The sequence below is a fragment of the Euprymna scolopes genome, chromosome 24 (genome assembly GCF_053919585.1).
Source record: "Euprymna scolopes isolate OS-2025 chromosome 24, ASM5391958v1, whole genome shotgun sequence".
Taxonomy (NCBI): domain Eukaryota; kingdom Metazoa; phylum Mollusca; class Cephalopoda; order Sepiida; family Sepiolidae; genus Euprymna; species Euprymna scolopes.
The window spans coordinates 83,467,514-83,488,212 of NC_136505.1; the positions used below are offsets into that span (position 1 = coordinate 83,467,514).

The 20,699-nt window shown below is 33.3% G+C and overlaps 1 protein-coding gene across 3 annotated transcripts in view; it reads left to right on the forward strand.

Annotated features, from left to right (window-relative positions):
* The first annotated feature begins 3,032 nt into the window (after positions 1 to 3,032).
* Positions 3,033 to 20,699, forward strand: part of LOC145246813 (alkaline ceramidase 3-like) — a 213,659-nt gene continuing 195,992 nt past the window's right edge. Inside the window, exon 1 of one of the 3 annotated variants that reach the window (XM_080108634.1) lies at positions 3,033 to 3,255. In XM_080108634.1, coding sequence (XP_079964760.1) covers positions 3,144 to 3,255 — 112 coding nt within the window. In that variant the 5' untranslated portion in view covers positions 3,033 to 3,143. The remainder of the gene's footprint in view (positions 3,256 to 20,699) is intronic. The other 2 variants (XM_080108632.1, XM_080108633.1) reach the window with 2 other exon arrangements.

Below are 20,699 nucleotides of genomic sequence, written 5' to 3' on the forward strand. Positions count from 1 at the left end.
ATTATGGACATCGTTACATTGGCTATGGTAAAAATCCATGTGAAAGTTCGCCTCAAACCTCAAGTTGATGTTGATGGTCAGTGATTTATCCCCGAATGTGGATATGTTGGTACCGTTTGCTGCTTGCAAGTGATACGTTTGAGTCATAATCTTCTGACTGGTCAGTGGTGGGATTATGCTTATTTCGACGCCAGTGGGTGCTGTCATGGATATAGAATAGACGACCTTTTACAGAGGGTCCAGCAAAAGTCGTCGTCTTTACTGGCTGGAATCCTCGTTTCCCTGTTTCATTCTGTTACTGAAAGAACAAGGGTGGGTACAGCGTCGCGTGTTACTGCCGAATTTACTATGGTAGAAACAGTGTCCACCCGGTCTGTTGCATTCCACACTCAGACTTCAGCTGGTACTCCTTCGTCTATAGGGTGACCTGTTGTGCTGTGAGCGCTGGCGATCTGCCTTCAGTAAATACTGTAATTGTTCAGACAGCTGCTCGATCATGGATTTTAGCTCCGCTAACTCTTTGTCTCTTTGTTGTATAGGCTGTTGCTGTAGCGAGTTTACTCAGCACGTCCAGAGGTTCTCGTGAATTCGGTCTGCTATTTCTGTCAGCTTGTCAGGCTCTGTTTCTTCTGCCATTGGTGCAAGGATTTGCACGATGCTGGTAGTTTATCCAGCCACAAACTCCTCATGATATTCTCCGACATCTTGTTATCTCCCAAAAGGGTGCGCATGTGACGTAACAACTGCAATGGAGTGTGGTCTCCAAGTTCGACTTCAGTGAACAAGTTGTGTAGCATCGACTCGCTTGATAAGCCAGTTCGTTTTACAATTGCTTCCTTCAGCCAGTCGTAAGGGTTTTCTTCTGGTATAGTTTTAAGTAAATCTATTACCTCCTCAACAATGTCGGTAGGTAATTTCTCGACCAGGTAAGTGTATCTTGTCCTTTGCGACGTTATCCACTTCACTTTGAATAATGCTTGGATTTGGACAAACCAGGATTTAATGTTGGCTGGGATGTTTAATGATAGGGTAGCTGGAAATATTTCTGAATGAGACGAATCCATGCTCTTGTTTCGTTTGATTTAGTCCTGAAAATGATTTGGAAGCCTTTAAATTGCAGTGTCTGGTCGCCACATAGGCAAGGAGTCGGTGTAGATGGACGTCTGTGGTCCCGATTTAAGTGGGAAAATAGCGTGATGTGGAACTGTGGGGTTGTCGAAGGAAGTGCGTGCTTCATCTCACGTTCGGGTGTCACCAATTTGTAGGGGTGCAGAAGTTTAAGTAAAATTAAATTTCTTTGCCCCAAACAAAATAATAAGAAAAGGAAAAAAAAAGGAATGAAACAAAACGACACCTTTTTTTTTTTTTTTACATGGAGGTCACCACTTATCAAGGCCCAGAAGCTACTTGGTGATAAGGGTTATTGCGTGTACAGTAATCAATGGGATAGTGTTTTAGTATTCGTTAGTTTTGGAGATTTGATAAAGTGCCATTACTTAAGGGGGCGGTTCATCAGGAATTTGTTTATGTTGGACTTGAAGACATCGAAGTTGAAGTCAAGTGGGAAACAGGCAAGCGGCAGAGAGTTCCACAGGCGTGCACTTCTAAGAAAAAGCTTTGTTCATGGAATCTACGTTTTGATTTAGGCACAGATAAAGAGTAAGGAAAATTTTTGACAGTGGTTTTAGCTAGATGGGTGTTTATCGTGAAATATTGGCGAGGGGGGGACCAGAGATTGGAGCTCAGACGAAACCGAAAACTTTGTGTAAAACTTAGTTTATGCTTACATTACAATTGCATTAAATTACAATTGCATTAAATTACAATTGCATTATTCAACATTAAGTAAAACACAAATATTTGTTATGCATTATTTTTAATCCAAAATTGATCTACATGGTGAGGTTATCAGCAGACCATTATCCCATGCATTACTCTCTCACTGCCCGAAGACAGAAAAGATGAAGTGTAGTATCAGAACAGATAACCATCTTTCGGATGGTGAATTGATATCCAAACTGGTAGTCTTGTGTGAGCCTAATTTTCAGTCTTTACAAGATCTGCTCCTGTGCAGTTCTAAGAGGTCTATATTCCCAGGCTTTACCTTCTCACCCTTTAAGAAAGGGGCCAGTTTATTGCTAATCATCTGACACGTACCCATCGGCGAGAGTGCTTTTGATTCAGATCCGCATTTACCGACATTTGAGTCAGTATTTATCTCCCATCTACGGCGGATAGATTTGACACTAGGTTGGAAAATGGGATTGAAGAACCAGCGTTCCATAAGAGGAGCACTCTGGCTTGTAAAAAATGCCTAGGTAGCCCGTCGAAATTTCCCGGTTAGGGCGCCTCAGGAGATTAGCAATAAACTAAACCCTTCTCAAAGAGTAAGGTAAAGGCTGGGAGAGTGATCTCCTAGAACTGCACAAGATCAATAAAATACCGCAATGAACTGGTCATCACAGAAATGGCATCAACTCTGTTGTTTTTAGTGCCGAGAGCAATTTTGAAAGTTTTAGTGCCGAGAGCAATTTTGAAAGTTTTAGTGCCGAGAGCAATTTTGAAAGTTTTAGTGCCGAGAGCAATTTTGAAAGTTTTAGTGCCGAGAGCAATTTTGAAAGTTTTAGTGCCGAGAGCAATTTTGAAAGTTTTAGTGCCGAGAGCAATTTTGAAAGTTTTAGTGCCAAGAGCAATTTTGGGAGAAGATAAATGTACAGATACTACACTTTGTTTAGAAGGTTAGAGTAAACCGAAGAATTTTAGGCATTGAATTAATCGTATAGTAAACGTTATTATAGCCATCAAATATTTGTTATCGTTTTCACGAAAAAAAAATCAAATAAATCATGGTTTTTCGTAAAAATAAGATTTGAGAGTAATGTGAAAATGTATTTCATTGGAGAAAATAAATGACCAGGGAAAAAATTACCTCTCTCTTTCTCTCTCTCTCTCTCTCTCTCTCTCTCTCTCTCTCTCTCTTTCCACCTATACCTGTAATCTTCTTTTTCCACTTCCTCCTACTCTACTTTTGTTTATACCTCCAACTTGCCCCTTCTTCCTCTCTCAAGTTAGATGAAAAGAAAAGAAAAATCCGCTCACACACGCAGTTGCGTGGTGGTTCGCGTCCGGCCTATTCTCGCGCGATGGCTCCTCCACATGTTTCAATAACAGCTGACGGCTACTGGGGAAGAATTACATCCACCATCGACTGGTGTGAGGAAAATTATGCGGTCACCAATTATATTGCAGAGTTCTGTAAGTATTCAAATACTTAACCCTCTGAACGAAAATTGAAACAAACGAACCAAACAAAATCGTCGTAATAATAATATTAGCACACACGCTTTTTGGTTTTTACACGTTTTTTTTTTTTGTAATCTGCTTCAATTTTACGATTTGAGGTTAATTTTTAATTAAAATAATAATCATTTACTTGAAATAATAAGTAATCAAGAAACTGACAAAGAACGTAAATACATATTTGAATTTTATGATATTGTGTGAAATTGAAAGTTCTGAAGCCGAATCTGTTTACATTCGCTAAAATATTGACGTTATGAGGTTTGTAATTGTCTGTATTTATGGTTTGTTGGTTTATAAGGTTTTACGGTATATCAATCCTTTTTCAGGTGATTTAAATGCTGAATCGTCATTTTAGTTATTTATTTTTAAAATAAAGTTGTTATACTTCAAACTCTCCAAATCGTCTCAGAATTATTCTTGTTGAAAATGTTTTGTGTACGATTGGTTTGAAGATTGATTTGTTTTGTAGGCGTATTTTGTAAACATTAAACAAATAGCCTGCAAACGGCAACACTAGTTTCTATTTAATCCACCAAAGGGGACTTTGATATGCATTACCTCCTCCTGGTAAGGATGAGCATGGGAATAGCGATAATAAAGAGGTGGCCCTAGACTACCCTAAAACTCCCAAATCGGGGGACCTCCCAGATGCATTTTTGTGTCATATCATGGATGGAGGGGATGGCTTAAATATTTGATGGTTGGGAAATAGGGCAGGCAGATAATAGAAGGTAGTATAACAGTAACACTAAGAAACATTAATTTTCAATTCGTGCGAGATTTGTGTCCGACATTGTTTAATGTTCTTTAGCATATAAAGAGAATACTGGTAAAGTTATGGGTATTGGTATTACTCCACTGGTCAGAAGGGACCTGAGAATAGTGGTAGGGTAACTCGACTTCACACTCTTGCTTTTGTGCCAAGATCAAAGTGTAGTATCTGTCCTTCAGATGCTGCACTTTAATGTCTTATTTTCCGTCAGTGGAGGAGCAATCTTTCACGACTGAGACAATTTTCATTTTTGTTTCTTTTCTCCACGTTGAAAAAAAAAACACCCCTCGTGGCTAACTCTGTCCCGTGAGGAGGCATTGTAAATAGGAACCCAACTCCACGCTCCCCAAATTCTCCCAAATAAAGGGGCAGAGCCTCCTCACCACCGTGTGCACTTTAATGTCATATCCATAACAGAGACAAGTCACAAAACGTAAACAAAACCACAAATGTTCGACACAAATGATAAATCTTTGGCAGTTTTCGTATTTTTATAGAATGAATGACTCCCGTCTTCAAACCGGTTAAGATTTTAAGGGGTTCAGTCGTCTGTATCGAAAGAGAAGGAGATGATATTGGCGGTTAACCAAACTAAACTACCTGTTTAACGACGATTTTCAATGCTGAAATCGGTTTCGGCTTATGCGAATAAATAAAACCACGAAAAAACACCCGAATAGCGACGGAAATGATTTTAGAATATTACTTTAATTTTTTTACCTTCAAAATACGAAAAGGATGAGTGCTAATGCAGAGAGTGATCCGATCCCCACTATTTTTGAAATCGTATTTCCACGTTTAATTAAAGTTTTCTGATATGTTTTTTTTTTTTATTATTCAATGGTAAGGTTAAAGTACAGAATAGGAACAAAACACCCACCTCCCTATGTTAAGAATGGCTTTTAAAATAATAACGTTATTTCAGCACGGATCACTCTATGCATGAGTACCAAAAGATGATTTACTAGAGAAAAAAAAAAAAAAATTGTTAACCTACAGATTATCTTTCTCGTGCGAAACCGTAGAAATACATGAAACTTTTTAATAAAAATATGTTTTGGAGTTTGGGTGAAGAAGGTACTTCAACTTCATAAATTGAATTATTTCACTCTGTGGTGGCTATTCCAAATTTATGGCTTGTTTGCACGAAACTGTTATAATTTAAAGAAAAAGTAACATAAAATATTTTCCAGGTTAAATTTTATTAACATTTTCTGGCATTTTTTAGTATGGGGAGGGGACTTTGTTCACTATTCTGCACTTCCAACTAACAATTTAGTAAAGGAAAATACCGTAAAAATTGAATTAAACTTGAAAATGATGTCTAAAAATGGCATGTTCAGTAAACTGCACAAGTACTATCAAATGTACTAATAGTAATGGAAAGAAACATTAAATGGCAGCCTTATTGTAAATAAAAAAATTTAAAAAAAGATGGTTACCCGTTATATCTTACTACCTAGAGGCAAGAACTGACGCTTCTTGATTAGGAAGTACGTGCAGTAAAATGTTACCTTTAATATAACTAACGATTTTCTTTTAAATGAATAGAATATATATATATATATATATATATATATATATATCTTCTATTCATTTAAAAGAAAATCCTTAGTTATTTCCAGGGCATTAATTATATAACCATAAAAACAATCTCGTTTTTATGACAACGTGGGGGCAAAGGGTAAAATTTAATCGAAACATTCGAAATCTTATTTGTTAGTTTACCTCCCATGTTTTTTGGCTTCTCCGTTCTCGTCTTCCAGTCAAAACATAGATTGACAGCTCAGTACTTCAAGCACGGGGGTAAAAAAAAACAAAACAAAACAAAAAAAAAAAAAAACAACGACAAAAAAAAAAAACAGACGACACTAAGCATATGAAGGATTAAGTTAGAGTTTAAAATGCCTAGAAAAAAGTTGAAAAAGAAAACTTCGTCGAAAAGAAAATGTGACTTCCATATCGTAAACTGCCTCAGCCATTTCCGAGACTGGATCGGGAATATGTCAATCTGAGACAATTTTTGTGTGTATGGTGGAATGATTCGACGAAGGGGTCGATATTCGATCCTTCTATGGTTTACACAAAAAAAAAAAACAAAAAAAAAACAAACAAGACTACACGGAATAATTGATTCAATCGTACTATAGGGACTGTTGGAATATTTCGCCCGATATTTTTATTCGCCGAATTGTTGACTATTATACTGCGATACTTTGAAAATTGAAAGGAATGTAGAAGAATCTAGATTGTCAAAAATACATAGTCATTAAAATTAACCTTAAAGTATTAGCAAAACAATGCAATTTGCAAACCCCTCTGATTCATTCGGACAAAAAAAAAAAAAAAAAAAAAAAAAAAAACCACTAGCAACATCCAGCGATCAGACGTTAAGGTTAATTTTGGAACGCCTCTCGTGTACATGTATGTGTGTGTGTGTGTGTGTGTGTGTACAGGCAGGGTGGGCCAAAATAAGGGTCCTATCTTTAAATTTGAATAACTTCCACAAAATAAAAGTTAAACTCACCAAACTTTATGTGTGTGTAGATTGACCCTTCCGAGATTTTTTTGAAATAAACAAAACAAATTTTGGCCGAAAAACACTTCTTAAAACTTGCATGAATTTATGAATTTTTAAAAATAGGACCCTTATTTTGGCCCACCCTGTATATGCCACGGACTAACGGTGGATTACAAGTTAAATGCAATCCTCAACTGCGAGATCACAAATATAACATCGTCTAGTCTTCTACCCCTTAAGTGTACTCAGCATTCACTGGATGCTGGGACCACGCATATATCGTTAGTTTTAACTTCAAGATGCACATAAACATGCAGACCCTAAGTTCGTATGGCAACACAATTTCCTTATCAACGGATTTTCAGAGGTACTAAAACAGTACTTTCACTCTCTGTGACTTCTCCAAGGTTGGTCGTCTGATCGCTGGATGTTGCTAGTGGTTACTTCTGTCATAAAGTCAACGTTCAGCTGAAAACCCTCGTCGCTGGAAAAGTGTGGTTTGTTGATGTCTGTGAAAAACTGGATCATTTTCAAAACACGATAAAGACAAATAATTAACAAGTCATTTGTAATTGTTTTCTTAGGAAAAAAAATTCATTTAAATACTCCACACATGACTATTTAGTTCGTATACAACAAAACGATGGGGAAGGGTTAGGGTTTAGGGGATCTGCTGCTATGGAAGGCAGATAAACAAATTTGTCCTTTGAAATAGTATTAAAATATATATGTTCAATTTCAGGAGGCCATTCTCCCAAGTATTATCTTCTCTTTTCAAAGGAGATTGGTGAATTTATTGCCTTTCACCTGAGCCATCCCTATTTGTAAGGAAATGCCGACGGAACTAGACTCATATTTTTCTTCTCACCCAGAGAGTCCCTATTTGAGGATCTTGATTTTCTCCATTTTCAAAAAAAAAAAACAAAAAAAAACCTTGTGGCTAATTTCATAAGGGACATAAAAAAGAACAATTTCATAATTTTCATACTTAGCATATTCAAAGTTATTTCTCTTGAACCATATTAAAAGTATATCCTATTTGAATTATACTGGCAACTCTTCGATGGAAAATACAAAACACACTTGTATCACTAATAGCTTTGAGCTTTAAGATGTCTTCTGCCTAGCTCTACACTTCCAAACGCTTTTCATGATTCTCAATCACTGGCTTCTTGACTTAAAATGTACCAATGTTATTGCTTTTTATTCTTTCATTTTTCAAAACTCGATCAGGTTTTGCAAAGTCAAAAACAAAACAACTCTTTTCTACACGACAAAATTACTAGATTTGGCATAATATAACCTAAAAAGGGTTGATGCACCGTAAAATAACACAACCAAACGACTTGGTTACCATTGGATGCCTTATTTATAGGTCACAGCTATTATTACCTGCTATATATTCAACTATAGCCTCTGTATTCTGGTTGCAGCTACAGTTTCTAGATAATACCAAAATCTGTTGCTTTACATCATCCACACATTTCCTTATAAATTGTCTACCCTGGCAATTCATGCTTATTTCAATTGTGAAAGGTGCATTTGAATAGAATTACTTATTTTAAATGTCTTTTTCATCTCCTTTTATGAATAATATTTGGTTATGGCTGATAAACCTCTTTGAGAATTACATGTATATTTGTAAATTCAACTATACCTTTCTTATTGCCCTTTCCTCATTTTTCCCCTTTTTATATATTTCAACCTTGTGTTAGGTATGATAACACACCATATTTTATATGGCGGCTGTGTGTTGTTTCTAAAAAAAAAACCCCAAAAAACGATAAAAATGAAATATAAAATATTCTAATTTATAGCATTTTCCTAGCTGTTATTGCATTGGAAAATTGGTTTTAGGCTCTTTTAAATTCTATTATGATCGTCTCATTGATTTTTTTTTTTAAATCACCATGAATAAGAAATAAAACGTTTTGTATTTTTAATGAGGAAATTAATTCCCATAAACAAAACAGACAATAATTTACATAAATGTCCTTTTCTTTGTGGAGAAAAATGTTACGTGTTTGATAGACTGGAGAAAGATATTTTGCTATTAAATACTTTCATTAAATTTTTTTATTAAATATTTTCATTACTCATTACTTTCCTCACTCTGCAAGGAAAACATATACTGAACTCAATGGCTCACTCAGAATAAGAGTAAAAGTATAATCAAATCTGTCTGTCGTGTGTTCTTTCCCTCTGGACTTTGAAATGACTAGGCTGATTCTTTTTTTTTTTTAATCTCACACGATGGTACTTGATGTGTCTGGAAGTGTTCCTACATAGGTTTTGTATTGGAATGCATCTGATAAATATTGAAAATCGATAGTCAAAAAATCTGATTAAGGAAGGAAATCCAATTTTGATCAAAATTGACACTTTTATACAACCTAACATCACAAGTGCATTTAAGAAATTTTATCATCGCACAAGCAGAAAGGTCCAGCCTATAAAATACATTGCAGATTTTTTTTATAAGATAGGGGCACGTTTGAAATGTGTGTTTCTTTTTAGAGCACAATTGAACTACATTTGATTTTGTAAGTTTAACTTTAATTCAAGTGATTATGTAAAAACAATTTCATAAAATCAACAGTTGGTTCTTTGATACGACAGGGCCGCGTTCGAAAATGAATGTTTCTTTTTAGAGCACAATTAAACCATGATATTTGACTTTTGCATTTTAAACTTTAAGTGAAGCCATTATTTACAGATAATTTTATAAAATCAACAGTAGATTCTCTCCAGTGCAATGTATTGTGGACTAAGCCATTGTGGGAATTCATGTGAAACTTCTGGTACACTGCAAGGGAAGGGTCCCTAACTAGTGCAAGCAATCAATCAAATTGATTAAAATATGGCGATTTCACTGATTTCGATGGCAATAAAAATATGGGACGGTGGAACATTTGTTCATCCTCATTCAATCCCGGATAACGTCGGATTTACCTGCTAGTACAACATGCATATATATATGAAGTGAGCATGCAACGCAACATAAAAGAACATAAAATAGGGCTTGTTATTCACCGCTAGTAGTTATCACCATATCTGGTAGAGTACAAAATTTCTTTATATTCAATATATATATATGGTGAACTCCACTCTCTCCTGTCCAGTAGTCTGAATCTCTCTGCTAGTTAGTAATGGCTGAAATTCCCTGAAATTACTCCATCCGTTCCCAACTGTTCATATCACATCACCACTTGCTCCTCTCTGTGTTCTAATAGTATCACCAAGATATCAACACTTCTAAACAGCCTCAATAGCTTTGCCATTGAGATATACTTTCTCCACATCTGAATTTTGATCCTCATTCATTGTTCTACACTTCTTGAACACAAACTGGTTATCATCTCTCAAGCTACCTTTTCGAAAGGACAATTTTTATCGTGATAACAATTCCTAAAAAAGTCTAAAGTTTTATTAAAAAAAATGTCCAATAATAAAATAATCAGATGTTTCATTAAAAATCTTTTTTAAAGAAACCCCCAACCCTGAGAAGTTATCAGTTCATCAAGTAATACTTCATTGTAGTATGCGTTTTCACGGGAAAACATTTAAAATGACATCTGATTGCCACTTTTGTGAACAATGACAATATGAGAGACGTTTGTCTACCTGTATATGTCCGCTAACTTAATTACTTTTCGGTCATGAAAACTGTCGGATTAAAAGTATATATTGTCATTTTTGCGTTCGAATAATAGTGATCGTAAATGTTATCAATAAATAAAATCATTTGTGATTTAATCCTTTTTTTGTTATAAAGTATGTGAATAAAATCACCTCAACACATCTCCTATGTGGATTAAAATATTTTTTTTATAAACCTGAAAACTGAAAATTTATCTGATTTTAATGATTTAAAACTTCAAATTCCCCCCAAAATATGCCGAGTATCAAAATTTAGATCTTTTTTTAAATCTTCAAAATTAACAGGTATCATTATATGGACACCATTTTTTTTAAACACCACAAATTATCTCTCGAGTGTCAGCTTCTCACACGAGTAGTTAGAATCTCATTGTGTAGAAACACACACACTTTCTCCTTTTTCCTTATTGTCGTATTCTTTTTGTTTAAGAAATGACAGGTGTAAATAGTGTTGGAACGATTATCCAGAATTGGAAAAATCAAACCTTTTTTGGGGGTGGGGGTAATGGAATGGAAAAAATTTGCACCTATATTTTGATCCCAAAAACAATATATTTTTTTTTTTTTTTTAATTCAAAACTTAATTTTCCATTTCTGTTACTAATATAAATATTTTTTTTAAATTCAAAACTTAATTTTCCATTGCTGTTACTAATATAAATATTTTTTTAAAATTCAAAACTTAATTTTCCATTGCTGTTACTAATATAAATATTTTTTTAAAATTCAAAACTTAATTTTCCATTGCTGTTACTAATATAAATATTTTTTTAAAATTCAAAACTTAATTTTCCATTGCTGTTACTAATATAAATATTTACTGAATTTTTAAACTCTCAATGAAACTAAAATCTACAGATCCCTCTCCCATAACTGTATTTTACATTTGCAAAAAATGTATGCACATATTACATTGGCAATTTGAGAATAAAACGAAAACAAGTGAAGCATACACGGTGAACGAAGCATAAAAAAAATTACCAAGTTCAGCATTGCCCCCCCCCATTTAGCCCCAAAAGTCCCCAAGGGACGTCAAATCCTAGTGGAAATGAACAAACGGTGCAGTTTTAGGCCTTAACATACGTAAATTTGAGTTCAACACCATGCAAAACTGCTTAATAAACATAGACAAAATGTTGGATAAATATGGTAAAATAGTACCAAAAAGGGAGTGTTTTTATTAGCCCTAAAAGAACCCTGTGCACATACCCAAGAGTTATTATGAAATATAGACAAACAAAATTATATAGAAATCAGTTAGTTACAACTTTTCAGAAAGTTTTATAAACATCCAAGGCATCAATTTTTTTTTTTTTTTTTTTTTAAGCACAAGTGTCAATTTTAGCCATTTTAACCTGAAAGGCACCCCTAGGGGGTAGGGCAACCAGAGTTTTTCCAGAAAATCCGTTCTGTTACTTTTTTACTCCTATCATGTTTAATGTTTGTGCAAAATTTCCAAAAATTCCAAGGTGTAGTTATTGAGAAAAGTGTGGACAGACAAACAGACAAGGATAAGTACACAGGTCCACTCTCCTTTTGTTAGGGGACCAAAAAAAAAAAAAAAAATCCCGCTATCTAAATAGAAGTTTCTTAAGAATTATAATCAGGAATTTAGAATAGAATTGGTAATTTTATTGGAATCGTCCCATCAGTAGTTATTCATAAAGAACATCACAGAATCAATCTCTTTTTTTTTTTCTTTTCCTCATAAAAAATTGCTCAAGTCAAAAGATTTCTCCTGAACAAGTATTACTCTGAATTATTTATTTACAAAGAAAGGTAAGCATATTTTATAAATTAAGCATAAGCTCGTCAAATGTATGTATGTGTGTGTGTGGGTGGGTGGGGAGGGGGTAGGGAGGTTGGTCCGTTGTCATTTTGACCCATGTACAATCAGGTATTTATGCAGGGTACAGACCGTTCTATTTTTTGAGATACGATTTTCGAATAAAATTCAATTCTTATGGTATCTTTTGTTGATTAAATTATTAGATGAAAGTACAGAATAGTTAAAAAAAGAAAAAGCTCTCTCCTCCCCGTGTTAAGAATGGGTTTCTAAATGTTATTATTTCAGCACAGTCTGTATTCTGCATAAATTCCTATAACAATTTCTTTCATTCTTTCTCCATCATTTCAGAAGTCACCACAATACCACATTTACTCTAGGGTGTACCCTACTTAAAATATCCCGAATAGTTTAAAATTATTTTCAATTACAAAAGATGCTAGGTAACCAAAAAGTTTCTCTCCATTTTAGATTAGCTATTGAATGACGTTGAAATATATGAAATACATGTAGTTTACAAATTCAAACAGTCTGAAATAAGAATATTAGACATTTATAAAAAAAAAAACAGCAAATTACATTATATGTCAAGCGTTTATGGATAGTGCTGTGGATAAACATACTGCAAGACGTTTGTTTCAAAAATTCAATTTTGGAGATTTGTCCGTCAATGATGAGTCTCACAGGGAATGACCACAGGTCTTGAATGATGCCATCCATTGAAGAGGTCAGCAGTCTAACGTTTGGTGAATTTGTGTCTGAATTTGCAAGACAGTTCAATGTTTCCGATGAAACTGTTAGTTCACCTACGTTGCCTAGGTAAGATGTACAAGGTGAACAAGTGGGTTCTACAAATGCCATTGGAAGGTCCACAAGGGACAGCAAGTGTCAGCCTGCGTATTGCTGCTTTCTTGTCACCGTACTGCATCCTTATTCAATCGAGTGATGAAACCAGTGATGAAAAGTGAGTTCTGTATTAAACTCCCAAGCATTCCAGACATTGGTTGTCTTCTCAGAATGCTGTTCTACATATCACAAGACCGCCTATGTGCCACGCTTTGTGTCTGGTGGATAGGTTTTTAAGTGGTTCATTATGAACTGCTATCAATGGACCAAACTGTCATCAGAGACCTATGCACACAGTAATTAAAGCGTGTGCCAAAGGCACTGCACCAGAAGGAATCAGTATTGCTGAATTACAAGGTATGCTTTTCCTCCATGACAATGTCATGCCGCATGATCAAGGATACCATAAAGCAATTTGAGTGGAAGACTTTGTGTCATCCACCTTATTCACCTGATCATGAACCATCTGATTACCACCTCTTCCACTTTCTGGATAATCATCTTCATGGGAGTTCCTTCACTGATGAAGCAGACTTGCGGCAAGCCCTCACAGACTTCTTTGTGTCGACCGAGTTCTACCGCAAGCAGCTGGAGACCCAGTGTTAAAAGATGCTGGGTACTGATGGTGATTACTTTGAAACTAAGTGTATGTATATATATATATATATATATATATATATAATTTTCCTTTTAAAAATGGACAGAATTTGGTTGGTTATCTTGCATATACAATTACATGAAAAATGATGGAAGGGAACAATGAAAAGAAGGAAAACAAATAAAAGGCAGATTAATAAGACCCTCCCAACTTCTTGCAAGAGCAAACTGTGACGTTGGTGTCTAACTCTGCCCTCGTGTCGAGGCAAAGTAAATAGGAATCGTGAATTTTGAGTCTTGTGCATAAAATTAAGTTTATCTTTGCACTGATCGCATTTAAGTTATAGTGTGAAAACTTAAGATGATCACACCAACATTTATTATAAACTGTTTATAAAATTTATACGCGAAGGAAGAAAATTATGTGTGTATGTATACATATATATGCATACACTAGCAGGGAGAGCCGACGTTGCCGAGGATTGAATGATGATCAACAAATATTTCATCCTTCCATATTTTATTGTCATTGAAATCCGTGAAACGCCCATTTATCAATCAAATCAATTAATTGCCCACTCTAATCGGGGACCCATGGTGGTGCATCGGCAGGAAGCTTCATATGCCTCCCTGTAGTTATTTGGTCCACAATACATTATATTCTACATTGCATTGTAGACACCTTTTGCTAAAACTGCAAAAGTATTTATCCAAGCTAGCAGGGACGCCCGGCATAGCCCGGTCATAAAATACGCTTAAATATGATATTTTAATTCTTGCAGATTTCGTATATATTATTATAGAGTTAATGTTCTATCAATTTTTATATATTATAAAGTTACAACTTCAAAAATAAAAACTATATCTATATGACTTGGGTTCATCAGCTTGAATCGAAACTGAATCCAAAACTTATATATATATATATATATATATATATATATAGAACTTTAGTTCTTTCAGCTATGATCGAAACCAAAACTTATGAAGAATTCTTGAAAAAATCATTTATAAAAAAAATAGATTACTAAGGTGGCATCAGCTGAAATCGAAACCAAAACTTATGAAGAATTCTTGATAAAATTATTTTTAAAAAATAGATTATTAGAGTGCCATTAGTTATAATCGAAACCGAAACTTATGAGGAATTCCTGGTCAAATTATTTATAAAAAAAAATGACTTGAGTGCCATAAGCTGTAATCGAAAACGAAATCAAAAATTATGAATAATTTTAAGTAAAATTATTTATTACAAGAAATGGAAGTACATAACAATTAAACAACCCGGATGTAAGCAAGACACAGAAAATAACATACACGCTATCGTATTAATATATAGATAATGGCTTGAATTTAAGTTTAAAATGAAAAAGTTAAGTATCATGGTTCAATTATGCTCTAAACAAACGCATTCATTTCGAACTCAACTCTGTCATATCAAAGAAACTGCTGTTGATTTTATATGCCGGGCCTTTCTGCTTATGTGGTAATAAAACTTCTCAAATGCACTTGTGATGCTAAGCTCTATAAGGTATTAACTTTAGTCCAAATCGCCTGTTCTTTAATTGAAATTTTTGATTATCCATTATCGATATTTATTGAAAACATTCTAATACAAACTCTATCTAAGAACACTGCCAATTACATAAAGTACATTTGTGTGAAATTTCAAAAAAGATCGGCCTGGCTGTTTAGGAATTCATAGGGAACGAACTCACACACACACACACACACACACAAATTTCCTTATATATAATAGTAGATAGATATATACAGAAGGAAAAAGTTAAAAAATGACAATATAAAGATATATACTAATGCATATAAATTTAATTATTCATTCAATAAGGAGATTACATCAATTAGGAATATGGGATATATATTCTCTTTATACCTAGGTATTTCGAAGTCTAATGCTTCTCATTGAAGAGGGGAGAAGGTGCTGGTTAACATATTAGAAATGTAACGTCTAGTGTGAATGATTAAATTCATATGCATTAGTATATATCTTTATATTAAGGTTTTCTCCCCCTTTCTTTTAATTATCTGACAAGGAGTACAAATAAACTTGGAAGACTATATTACATGGAGTTTCAAAAAATGCAATTCTCATCAGAGGAAATAGGTTTGCAAAATATGCAATAAGTTTTGCAGGTTAATGCATTGAAAGAAACTACAAATATGAAATTAATCATATTTGCATAAAAAAGTTATTAAACGGTTAATGAAAGTTTATAGGGATTCAAAATGATCATGAAAGCAGGAAATGGAAGAAAAGGGGAGAAAAAGGAGATGTATATAAATAAATAAAATAAAAATACCAGCGATGGTTGACGTTATGTTGTTTTGAAAAAAGAAAAACCGAATGAATTTAACAATTGAACAACCCAACCTTCCCATACACACAGTTTCCTTCCCGATATGGGTAGGATTCTAACACTGTTTCCTTTTCATTTTCGTATGATCTATGATCGTTTTCTTTTCTTGCATTTTTCCTTTTAATATACTGAAGATGTCCTCTGCAATAAGGACGAAACGTTGATCATTTCATAAATTCATTCGGTTTTTCTTTTTTTAAAACAACACACACACACACACACACACACACACACACACACACACACACACACACACACACATATATATTAAATAAATGAGTTAAATCCCAGATTAGATAATCAAATGAATTATTTTCTTATTAAATATTACAGTGATATAATATTTTCAAGAAGATTCTAGCCAAAAAGGTAAAGCTCAATATATAATAGAGCAAAATATAATTCTTTTCCATGTATTCCTTTAAACAATAAATTCTCAACTTGAATATATTTTTATGTATATTTTAATATACAGAATTTGAATTTAGTCCTTTCGCTTATATATATATATATATATATATATATATACTTGCGAGGAGTACCCGGCATTGCCCGGGTATTTGGAGGTGTGTGTGGTTTTGGGTAAATCAAAACTCCGGGGGGAAGGGGGTTAAAATAATAAAAAAAATGTTTTGGTAGGTAAGTATGAGGATCGAACCCGAACTCTTGAGGCAAAGTCGTAAATTAAAGTGTGAAAAAGAAACGTGCGACGTTAACCATTGCGCCACTGCGAGATGCTAACGGAAACACGTTTGAATTTGATTGAGATTGTCGGACTGACTTCCTCATCTTGTTTGTTAACGTCACAACATTTCGGCCGTTTTGCCCTCCAGCCTTCATCAGGTGTTTTGTATCGAACTGGGGAACTGTTTCCCCAGTTCTATACAAAACACCTGATAAAGGCCGGAGGGCAAAACGGCCGAAAATACAGACAATTACTACATTTGAATTTATTTAATTACTTAAATTAGCATGTGCACGTTTTAATGACTTAATGAGGCCAACTTTTGACTGCAGGGTAGCATTTCATTTAGTGCGGAAATGCTTCCCCCCCCCTCAAGACGTTGGGGGTAGGGGGAAAGATTATAGGAAAAGGCCTAACCTACATGCAGCGAGCGAAAACTGTTGAATATTTATCTTCCCGAAGTCAAGCAAATTAAATAGACAGGCGAGCTCCGTTGTTAACTGTGAGATATTACGATTTACATGTGATATAAAAAGTTTTAAAAAGTTGTGAATTGACTGACCGCTTCTCTGAAAAAAGCCTTTCTTGGACATACACAAAAAGCGAACATACATTTTCGCTTTTCTATATATAGATGTACACACCCAGACGGGTTTGCATAGTAAAAATGGAAATAAATGAAGCATTAAGAAAATGGAAGGGTCACCAGTTAGCACATGCTAACTAAAAACATGAACAGAGTTTTGTAAATGAAAAATTGAGAAAAACGGAATTTTATAACAAACATTTTTATGATTTAAATTTTATAAGAAAATGAAAGTTATTTTCAAGTGGTAAGTTTTCATTTATACAAATTAGTGTTTGGTAGAAAAAGCTGAGTAAATAGTCACAAGATTTAGATTTGTGCAAGTCAATATATTCATATGTAAGTAATATATGTATGTGAGTATTTGGCAGTGTGGCATTGTCTGTGTATTGGTTTATCTTGTTCTTATTAGTGCGTGTATAATTGTGAATAGCAATTCTGTTTGTCTGACTCTTTGTAGTGTAACAATATGTGCGCGAGATGAAGAAGGCTTGTGAGTCATTGAAACTTCCTTTTCACCCCTACTACCAACGAAAGGAACGGAAGGGGGGGTGTTGAGCGTATGTTCTTGGGTCCTTCTGTCCTGTCAGCTAGTGAAGTCAATTTCTCCTTTTTGGCTACTTATTTTTTAGCTTTGTAGGAGTTTTTAAGTTTATGTCAGCTTATTACTTTTGGGGTTTGAAACCATTTTTATTGGTTGAAAATGCTTATAGTTAATACGTTCATGTGAAAACTAACTTGCCTTTAGAAGTGAAGAGGAAAGCGAATCCAAACGAAGTGGAGAAAGATGGTAGCAATTAGGGCCATTTGCTTTGCAATACAAATCTTGTGGACACCCAGTGAATTTGATTCTCATTAAGTTTGCACAGTAACGGTGTTTTGTAAATTTAAAATTGTCTAAAAATTAATTTTTGTGTTTAACAAATCAAGAGTGCCTGTTTACTTGTTCCTCTATGAGAATATCGTTAAACACAAAATTGTTTATTTTAAATATGAAAAATTCAGTCTCCGACTTTTAATTGGGTCAAAAGTAAAAATTTTCATCAGTCTAGAAGGATTTTTTCATTGACCGAAGGCAGAAAAAATGACGTGTAATATCAGAACAGATACAACAGTTTCCTTTTAACCCTCAAACCATGGATAATGCCGTTTATTTTGTCTTTTGGTTGGATGGTTGATCCAGGAGCTCTTGTAATATATCCCACATCTTTCTGGATTTTAAACGAAGTTGTTCATCTTAAAATAATTTATTATCCTAAAAAGCATTTTCAATTTATTTTGTAAAAATGTCAAAATATAATTTTAATTCACTATTTGAATCCATATTTATTTCTTTTTGCAGCAAACATATTTTTGTCATTTAAACATTTTATTACACATAAAATACAAACTTTTATACTAAACAAGTTTTAACTGAATTTTTAAATAAGATGAGGAGATTAAAAAAAGAAGTAGAAAATGTAATTATCTCAAGTAACGTAGCACGAAAAATCGTTTTATATTTCATTTGAGTGAAAAGCAAGTAAAACGAGTGAGATATAACAATGAGCTCTATAGTACAACTGAACTGAATGGCCGACAGATTTACGTCATATTATGACTTTTTTTTCTTTCTTAACCAAGATAAAAATTTATTGATATCAACTCTACTTTATGTAGTTGTACTTTTATTTATTTCTAACTTAACACAACAAATATGATAGTTTAAAAAAAAACGTCTTGATCAGTTGAAGATATTATGACTTACAAAATTTTGTTTAAAAAAAAAAAAAAAAAATTACTCGAGGATAAGGGCCAATGAAATGGATAGATTGACAATTGACTAGTGATGAATATTATAACAGGATTGAAAAATAACAAAATTTTACCTAGAAAAGAGCAATTCTTCTCCCTTTGCCAAAAACATTTTTTTAAGTTATGAGCCACCACTTATCAAAGCTGAAAAACCACTTGAGGATAAAAGTTAATGGAATAGATTGACAGTTGTATGATAAGAGGATTGAAATCTCAAACTAGAAAGACAACTATCCTTTTCAATTTTGTTTTAGAGGTACTTCAGAATGTCTTCATGAATTTCCAAAAGAAAAACCTCCATACCATATCAACCACATCATTTTTTGGGCCCATATTAGTGCACTTATGAAAAACTTCCAAATCTGATAAAATCACTAAGAAGGTTTCATTATTGAACAAATGTGATACCATTTTTGGATTATACATAAAGTGGCCATTATTACTCTGTATTTCCTCGTAAAATATAACCCCTCCCCCAAATTCTGTTAGTCATCCTGAAATGAATATTTGGTATAAAAGTTTTGTATCTTGAACATATTTTTCAAGCGATATCCTTGGCCTGATGACGTGATTTCTCTGAAACAGGAAATTACAGAAACATGTATGCACATATGTAGCCGTTTGTTTGTCTAAATGAATGTAATATATCTACTAGCAGGCCGCCCAGCAATGCCTGCTCATAAAATACACTTAAATAGTATATTTTAATTCAGGCAGATTTCGTATTGATTATAATAGTTATTACTCTATTGATTATTATATTGTATGTCCAATATATAGTAGTGATTTAGCGCTTCATTTGAGCTATCATCAGATGGATCAGAAAACATTAAAATTTAACCGATTTTAATATATAAATGTATATTTCCGCATATATAGAGAAACACTTTAACCTGACTTATGCTTGTCAAGTTCCAATTTTAATTTTGATCTCTTAGCAGCTATTTTTACCAGCTAACGAATAAATTGAATATGTTCCACAGGTCAAGTTTTAGATCAAAAGTTGACAGATTAGTTTGATAGAGACCGTTCTTCAGACAGACAAGCTAACTTATATATTTATAATTACAAAGCTAAATATTATCTTTATATTCAAATATATAGAAAGCTCAATAGATTAGATGGATAAATTAACAGATAAGATGTTGACAATAAAATTGAATAAACTACTATATTTATTAACCGATCAAATATTGCAACAAGAAATTAAAATAAAAAATAATTCTTAACCCAATCAAATATTGCAACAATAAATTAAAATAAAAAATAATTCTTAACCCAATCAAATATTGCAACAAGAAATTAAAATAAAAAATAATTCTTAACCCAATCAAATATTGCAACAAGAAATTAAAATAAAAAATAATTCTTAACCCAATCAAATATTGCAACAAGAAATTAAAATAAAAAATAATTCTTAACCCAATCAAATATTGCAACAAGAAATTAAAATAAAGAATAATTCTTAACCCATGGATTTAGAATAAAATGAGTAAAAAATTAGCAGAAATTTGGAAAAAATATAAACCTTTCTTTGTAAATTAAAATACATTTTCAATAGAATTAAATAGAAATAAAGTAAAGGATCGAACAATCAATGGATTTATATTTTGTAAAAAGAATCCAAATCAGAAATATGAATGGCTTGGAGTAAAGTTTAAAAAATTAGTTAATAATAAATTTCAATATTTCAAAAGATATCACAAAAATATTCATTTATGTTTCATATTATTTGGATTATTCGAGCTACTTTTCTCATCTTGAGTTTGAC